The following is a 9,016-nucleotide window of genomic DNA, read 5'->3' on the forward strand; positions in this document are numbered from 1 at the left end:
CTATTTCGAAATTATAATTTTAACTCGACTTTTGAAGTGAGGCGAATTAAATTATAACTTTTTAAAATTTTTGCAATTTCATTTTCCCAATTTTTTTCAACTGAGGGCCAAACCAAATTTACGCAAATAGACCTAAGAATGAAATAGCAAAATGTCACAGATCAGGCTATAATAAAAGAACATGTAAAATTGCATGTCCTTGACACCACTTCAGCGATCGAAACAAAATTGGGGGGATAAAATCATAAAAATTGAAAAAGTGGTGACTTAATTCGTCACATTTTAGAAGTCACTTTAAAACTATAATGTTGAAATAAGGACGAAAGAAATCTATTAATTTGTGGTGTATTATTTTAAAGACATTTTACTATTAATTAATTACAGAAATTTGCAAACTTACGTTACATCTCGTGATTAGTAACAAATTATGATAAAGTTGAAAAGATTAAAAAGTGTGCTAAGGGAATGGAACAGAACTACCTTTGGCAACCTTGATGCTAAGTTAGCTGAAGCACAGGAGGAGCTTGCTTCTGTTCAGGCGCGTATTTCAAGGGAAGGGTACACGGATGATAACTTTGATGAGGAAGTAACTAAGCAAGCTGCTATAAACACGATGCTTACCAGAAAGAACGTACAACTTCAGCAACAAAGTCGGGTCAAGTGGCTTCAAGATGGTGATAGAAACACGGCTTTTTTCCACAAGGCGCTTCGGAATAGGAAATCGGGTCTGGTCATTAATCATCTCAACTTTGAGGGTGACATGGTTTATGAGCAGTCAGCTATTGAGCGCCACATTGTGGAACATTTTACTGCTCTTTTTTCGCAAGGAGCTGCCACCAATGTGGATTTGGTTGATTTGGAAGCACACATCGACATGCAGGTCAACGAGGCACATAATAGGTGCTTGATTGATATTCCTTCTGATGAGGAAATCACGGCTACTGTCCGCAGCATGGATGCTTCCAGCGCTCCAGGGCCGGATGGGTTCTCAGGGGTGTTCTTTCATCACTGTTGGGATATAATTAAGGAAGATATAATCCGTGCTGTGCGTTGTTTCTTCCTAAATTCTTATCTCCCCGATGGTTGCAATGCTAATACTCTGGTGCTGATTCCTAAGGCAGAGGCGGTGTCTTCGGTCTCTGACCTAAGGCCGATCATCCTTTCGAATTTCTTCTTTAAAATCATCTCTAAAGTTTTGGCGGTCAGGCTCAACAGAGTTGCTTCTGATATTGTTTCCCAGAATCAATTTGGCTTTATCAGCGGTCGGTCTATCCATGATTGCATTATGCTTGGTTCAGAAGGCTTCAACTGCATGAATCGCACTAATCGAAGCGCGAACATGGCTTGCAAGATTGATATCAAGAAAGCATTTGACACCATGAACTGGGATTTCATTCTCAAGGTTTTTCGTGTTTTGGGCTTCCATGAAAGATTCATTCAATGGATTTCCATCATTTTCAGCTCGGCCAGAATTTCCATACTTTACAATGGACATCTCAGTGGTTATTTTGCTTGCAATAGACGGGTCAGACAAGGAGATCCTCTTTCTCCTATTATCTTTGGCATCGCCGAAGACTTGCTTAGTCACCTGATCTTGAATTGTGTCGCTGCTCGTCGCCTCACTCCTATGAGCTTTTGTAGATCGATGTTGTTCCCAACTCATCTTCTATATGCCGATGATATTCTCATTTTTTGCAGGTCTTCCATTCGTAATGCTAAAACGATAAAACATATTCTAGAGTACTATGGGGAGCTGTCTGGACAAGTTTGCAGCTTGGAGAAATCACGGATATACTTTGCGAAGGGAGTTTCTACGTCTATGAAGCGTGGAATAAATCAGGTCTTGAATTTCACTCAAGGGAATGATCATATTACTTACCTGGGAGCGCCGTTATTTGTGGGGAAGCCAAGGGCTTCTCATCTCACAAGCATCAAAGATAAAATTATTCATAAATTTTCAAGATGGGCGGGTTTGCATCTTTCGATGGCTGGCCGAATTTGCCTTGTGAATTCTGTCATTCAAAGTTCCTTAACTCACACTATGATGGTTTACAGCTGGCCAAAGTCGCTTCTTTATGAGCTGGATCGAAAATGCAGAAACTTTATATGGACTGGGAACACTGAGCAAAAGCCTTCTTGTTCGGTAAAATGGAGCAGATGCTGCGCCATTAAGGAGGAGGGTGGATTAGGAATACGCTCGTTTACTTTAATGAACAAGAGCTTTCTAATGAAGCTGGCTTGGAATATTATAAAAGGTAATTCCTTTGCACACAAAACCCTTTCTTCTCGTTATCTCAATCCGCAGGGCTATGCCAAAGAGAATGTGGCAAACTCCTCGATCTGGATAGGTGTTAAGCATGAAATTAATGTACTGGTGGATGACTCTTATGTCATGGTGGGGAACGGGCGGTACACCCTCTTTTGGCTTGATGATTGGTTGGGGTATAGGATTCGTGATAAACTTGGCATTCCTGTCTTTTTATGGGGTTTATTACAACAGCCTATTTCAGATTACTTCTTTGATGGCAAGTGGCATTTCTCTGAAAACTTTGTTGATAATTTCCCTGAAATTGTGTGCGATATCCTTCTTATCCATTTGGGAGATGGGCATGATGAGCGCTTTTGGAAGGCCTCTTTGCGCGGAGATGTTACTTCCTCATTGGCTTTCGCCAATATATCACATAGATACCCCAAAGTTGTTTGGGGGAAGTGGATCTGGGATACGGCTGTTCCTATACGCCGCTCCATTGTCTGCTGGAGACTCATTCATGGGAGGCTTCCTACGATTGATTGCATGATTAGGCAGGGGCTCATTGTTCCCAATGCTTGTCCGATTTGCCTTACTGCTGCGGAATCTATTAATCACACTTTCTGGGGATGTTCTAGGGTGATTCCGATTTGGCAAGCCTTTCTTGGCTGGTTTAGGCAGTTGCATCTGCTTGACTGCCTTGACATCCAGAGTTTATTGGTCATGGCGTGGAATATGAATTTTAGCTCTCTTCTGGGAAGAGTGTGGAAGATTGGAATTCTAAGCGCTATCTGGATGATTTGGACTAGCAGGAATGCATGCATATTTGACGATCAGGCTTTTACTGCCATAAAGGTTCTGAGCTTTATAAAGACGGCTTTCAAGGAAGCCGAGGCGTTGCCGTTGAAGCTCGGCTACATGGCCAATGAATGGAACGATTACCTCACTTTACGATCCATTGGGGTTTCTTCTCGGCCTGCACCTCCGCCGGAATTCTTATCTGTGCATTGGTGGCCGCCGGATATTGGTTGGATCAAAGTAAATACGGACGGCTCTGCGTCCGGCTCACCGGGTTTAATTGCTGGTGGTGGAGTGTTCAGAGACCACGCTGCAACTGTTCAGGGGTGTTTCCACACAAAGGGAGGATCGGGCTTCGCTTTTGAAGCTGAGCTACTTGCGGCGATCACTGCCATTGCGATAGCTTATAACCGAGGATGGCGCAAGCTCTGGCTCGAGGCGGACTCCTCATATGTTGTTCGTCTCCTACAGCAGCGATCGATGGAGGTTCCTTGGCGTTTCATCAGTTATTGGAAGGAGACGTTAGCTCGCTTACATGAGATCACTTTTCGGGTTTCGCATATTTATCGGGAGGGAAACGTTGTGGCGGACATTATGGCAAACCCTGCGAGACAAGAGGGTTTTTGGAGCAATGGGATTGAGGTCATTGAGGACGCTGTCATCCGAGACATCGCGAGCCATAGTCATCTTCGTCGCATCTAAGTCCCGTTAGGGGTGCTTCTGATTGTTGTTGTTCCGTGCCCGTCTTGGCCTGCTTCATGGCTGATTGGGTTCTTTGGTCTTTGTCTTTTGTTTGTTTGAGCCGGATTTACTTGGGAACGATGGTGAGGCCGGAGTTCCTGAAGTGTTTCCTTCCGCTCGTTTGCTTTTTTGTTCTGCTCTTGTCAAGTACACTTTCTGCTCTTGTCAAGTACACTCGTCCCATAGTTGGCGTCTCTGTGCCTTCATGGGTTTGTTCTTCCTTTGTTTTATCTTTTATAAAATACCGCTTTTAATATAGACCTGCACTTGCATAGCAATGAGATGAAATCGTAGACTTGGTTAACATACAAATATAATTCAGAGTGACACGTAGCAAACTGTGTTATAAAATAAATATATCAGCATTTAATTACTAGCTTACTAGTTTAATAGTGGCAATGAATTAGACGAGTAATTGCAATTTTATTAACTCAAAAGAAAATGAAAAAATTATGATTTTATTCATATTGTATTTAATTCCTTATAGATATCGGACATAAAATTCTATATTAATTATTTTCATTTTTTTTTTCTTATCATTGTTTCAATTTCAAATTCATTTATTTCTGTTCGATCGAAATAAAACCAAACCAACCAAATATTTAATTTCCAATTTATTCGGACTCGTGCTGATCTCTACCAACAACATCAGATTATTATGGAGGATGTTGCATTATTTAAATATGTGAGATAATATTCTTAAATTATATAATTTTGATCATTAATTATCTATTTAAACCCTATCAAACCAAAAAAAAAAAAAAACAACCGTGTGCCCTATTATAGTGGATGATCATTATCTATTTAAACCCTACCATTAAAGAGTAGAAGCCCTAATTCGGCCATGCCTCAATCAACTTTTTCATTTAATTTTTGTCTAGCAATTATGTTTTGATTTTGGTGATAAGTTTTGGCATTTGTTCCATGGCTCTGTTCATTTGATTTTTCTTTTTCTTTCCATTGGTTTTTGTTTTAGTTTATAGTGATTTGGTATTGCTTTGAATTTTGTATTTCTTGAAGTATACCATATCAGCCTATGATGGTTCTTGAATTACTCTAGAATTACCTTGAGTGAAGCTCAATGTGAAAAAAAAAATTGAATCTGAGGCTTGATGGCAATTCGTGTATATATGTTTAATCAATTTTTATTTTTTTTCATAAATTTGATTATGTGACTATTGATCATACCATCAAACCTTTTGAAATATTCATCACATGGTTTGGTAGTTTTATTTGACTATTTAGCATACCATTCTACATCAACAATAGATTTATTATTGTGAAGTATAATTAGTTAAAGTGATAGTTTGCCATATATTATATATATAGTACAAAAGATGAAATATCTTGTAACATGAAAATTTCTAATTTGGATCCTAAATCATAATCTACTTGTTTTAAGAGTTGGGAGAAAGTTCTTATGTTTTTCTTTTAATTATATTATTTTCTTTTGAAGAGAGAAACTTGCAAAGGATTTGCTCGTGGTGGAGTCTAATTTTATGCAATATAAGCTTTACAAAGAAAAATAAAACGTGTTCATGTCTAGAAATTATTAAACTCGCATAGAAAAATAATATAGATTCAATCTAGAAATTAAATTATTCATGTAGTATGTATTTATTTTCTTATAGAATGCATGTAAACTAATTTAAGTCTACTTTATTTTAATATTTTAATTATTTTGAAGAGATTAATTTTTATTTTCGAATGTAGAGTTTTGGACTTGCATTTAGTTGAAGCCCGGTACAGCCCCTTAATAGATTCACTTTTGAAAATATTAAACAATATAAATTTCCGTAAAATAATAACTTATTTATTATTGTAGGGATAAATCGAGATGGTAAACAATTTAAATTTAAAATAAACTCGGTGAAATTAGCCAAGTACGTAAAATTGTCAATAAAGCACCCAAAGACTCTTCTATGTGAGAGATCTTGGGTTCAATTCCGTGTGCGTAGGTGCGATATTGTATTGTTTGGTGTTGAAGTCCCACATGCAGAGCGTCCGTTTGGATGGTGGTGAGGTCCCGCTTGCCGTCAGATTGCATAATTGATTATATTTAAAAAAGAAAAATACTTCTAAAAATTAATTTTATAAAAAAATAAAAATTACTACTTTATAGTAATTAGAAAAATATTCCTCCCATCCCCCAAATATTATCCCCGGTAAGTATCCCAAGATCGTTAGCAAAAGATCGATCCAAAATTCTATCTGAAAAGAAACAAAGAACAAAAAGATAATTCAAGAAAATCAAGAATCCAATAAGAAAAACACGAATGATAACAAATCCCACTGTATAATCTTTTATGAATTTATTTATTTTTTGGATTGTATAACATATCTATTTTGAATGATATATGATAAAAATAATAAATTATAATTGAAAAATATTTGTAAAAAGATTGTTGCATATGAAATTATAAAAAAATAAGTTGGGGTAGAAGAACTTATTTTTTGGAGAGCTTATAAACTTTTGGAGCTTTTAAGCTGTTTAAGAGCTTATTTTGCCAAACACTTTGAAGGAGCTTATAAGCTCTTAAACAACTTATAAGCTGTTTTGAGGAACTTATAAGCTCAACCAAACACCCTCTTAGTATACCTAAGTATATGGTTGTGTGTAATTATTGTTAATCAAAACAATTAACAACTTATATTATATTGTTTTCAAAAAACAACTTATATCATATTATTGATTTGGGGCGAGCACTGAGGAGGCGATTGCTTTGTGCAACATCTGAAATAGAGACCATAAATAGAAGTATGGAACCACCAACAAAATTTATAGCAATCAAATCAAGTGTGATTTCAGAAAAAAAATAAAGTTAGTGTATGGTGTTTACTAGATCAACTAAATCTAGTAAATTTTTCATAATCTCATTGCAGTGTCGTCTTTTGCAACGTTTTCGTATTCTCTTTATGCTTGTAGTTTATACGTATTTACAGCTTATATAGTTGGTGTTTGTGAATTTATTTATTTTTTGGAGATTTTATGAGCGGTTAAAATTTATTTTTACACTTTATAAGTTATTTAAAAATTTGTTTTGCCTAATATGTCTCAATAATTTATAAACCCTTAAGACAACTTATAAGCCCAGCCAAATAACCCCTAATTTAAGTATTGGAATGTCTCTCCGAATAGCTCCTCAGAACTTGTTTTGCCGGCTTTGACGAGGTTCAAGGAGTTGGTAGAGTTTCACGATGAATCACCGGTCGTTTTCTTCTCCCTTTCACGATGAAGATATTTAAATTAAGTACTCTTTTTGAATGTTGCTTAAAAGTCAATTTTGTTTTATTTATTTTTTTCTTTTTTAGGATCTTCAAGTTTATTTGAATGTTGCTTAAAATTGTTGTACAAAAGTCCCCGATATAAACCGAATCTCCAGAAAAATATATATTTTCAGGAGAATTTAAAAAACCATAAAAGATTTTTTTTTTGTTACAACAAGAGGTAAAGAGAAATTTTCATATCATATCCACAAAATTGTGAATTAATTTTTCTTTCTGCAAAAAACAAGATGAGAGAGAGAGATATGATTACTCCAACAGGCGGCACAAGTATTGCCAGAATCACTTCGAGAAATTTATTATTTTCATCAAATTATCTTCTTTTGGTGGGTTAGGTACAAATTTATTATTTTGTGCAATTCGCTGTGGAAAATGAATTTCAAGAACTAAAAAAACGTGACAATAGTTGATAAAATTATTTTGAAAAATAGTTAGTTTATTATTGGCAATATGTATAAATATATGAGAATTGTAAAAATCTGTGCTAATTAATTATATAATTATTTTTAAAAATGAATTAAAAAGATGTTTTGTGGATGGTTAAAAGTAAAAAAAATAAAAAGATGTTTCGTGAATGCAGGAAGTATAACTTTTAGCTATTTCCTCCTTTTCGGAATATAAAATGTTTTAACCTTTTACACTAAAAAAAAAAAATTAACATCAAATTTTAAGAACTCGTTACCTAAACTTAATCCATTCGTAAATATCATTTGCATGGATATCCGATTAAAAGTATTATCATGTACTTTTATAAAAAGTAGTATCATTTAGGAAAAATCATTTACATATATTAAAAGTATTATTTTATGTTATTAAAAGTGTCAATTGTAATTAATGTATCATTTGTGAATTATTGTTTAATTCGAAAGTAACAATTATATGCATTAAAAATATCATTTGCGTGCATTAAAAGTGTCATTTTTAAAATATCACTTTTTTTATATATACAAAATATCATTTACGATGTATCGTTTGCATACATTAAAATTGATCATTTTCTATTATTAAAAATATCATTTGTAATGTATCATTATCATTTCATTTGAAAGTATCATTTGCATTTATTAAAAGTGTCATGTGTGTGCATTAAAGTGTCATTTACTACAAAAAAATATATATTTATTGTTAATTAAATTAAGAAATAATTAAGTCAATAAAAATGTCATTTACATATAAGTATTGTATAATTTTACTAAGACTAATAGTGTCATTTACATTTATTAAAAATATCATTTACATATACGAATAATATCATTTAGTAAAGCACATATTGCCATTTACATGTATATATTGAAAGTGTCAATATACATCAAGTTTGAATGTTGATTAGAGTCATTATATTGAGACGGTGACTTTAGATTCCATCCCAATAGCTTTCACACGGGCATGAACCATCCTCCCTAACTAGAGATTTCTGCACAAGCAAACAGCAAGAGTGAAAAGAGTGAATGTTTTTTTTTTAATACTCGCTCCGTCCCACCTCCATAGTCCCTTATTCATTTTTTAGACATCCCACAACATAGTCCACTTTCCAAATTAAATTAGCATTAAATTTCTTTTTTTACCAAAGTAATCTTATTTAAATATAGTCAAACATAGAATAAATAAGGGCAAAATTGAATAATTACATATATTTTGTATTTTCCAAACACTATTTATTGCATTTTCTTAATACGTGTGAAAAAGTGAAGTGGACTATGGAGGTGGGATGGAGGGAGAGTACATAAGATGGGTCGATGGACCTAGATTCGGATCAAATAGATCCGAGAGCATGGTAGGGTAGAGCTCACAGGAAAATTTGTGCTAGCTTTTTCTTATTCCAGTAACAATTAAGAAAATGCAATTATTTTGTAAGATCTAATTTATTTTTTATATTTTAATTTATGCAAGTATATACCATTTTCTGTATTTATATTATTGATTGTTTCAAACTGCTAGATAGTT

General features: G+C 34.4%; 1 protein-coding gene across 1 annotated transcript; it reads left to right on the top strand.

Moving 5' to 3' along the window:
• The first annotated feature begins 427 nt into the window (after positions 1-427).
• On the top strand, positions 428-3,748 carry LOC130998689 (uncharacterized). Its single transcript, XM_057924100.1, has one exon. It carries the CDS (start codon positions 428-430, stop codon positions 3,746-3,748), a length of 3,321 nt encoding a protein of 1,106 aa, XP_057780083.1.
• The last annotated feature ends 5,268 nt before the right edge of the window (positions 3,749-9,016 follow it).

Source organism: Salvia miltiorrhiza, chromosome 8 (assembly GCF_028751815.1).
Source record: "Salvia miltiorrhiza cultivar Shanhuang (shh) chromosome 8, IMPLAD_Smil_shh, whole genome shotgun sequence".
Classification (NCBI taxonomy): Eukaryota; Viridiplantae; Streptophyta; class Magnoliopsida; order Lamiales; family Lamiaceae; genus Salvia; species Salvia miltiorrhiza.

Coding starts and splice junctions, on each gene's coding strand:
- LOC130998689 (XM_057924100.1), top strand. CDS start 428: ATGATAAAGTTGAAAAGATTAAAAAGTGTGCTAAGGGAATGGAACAGA.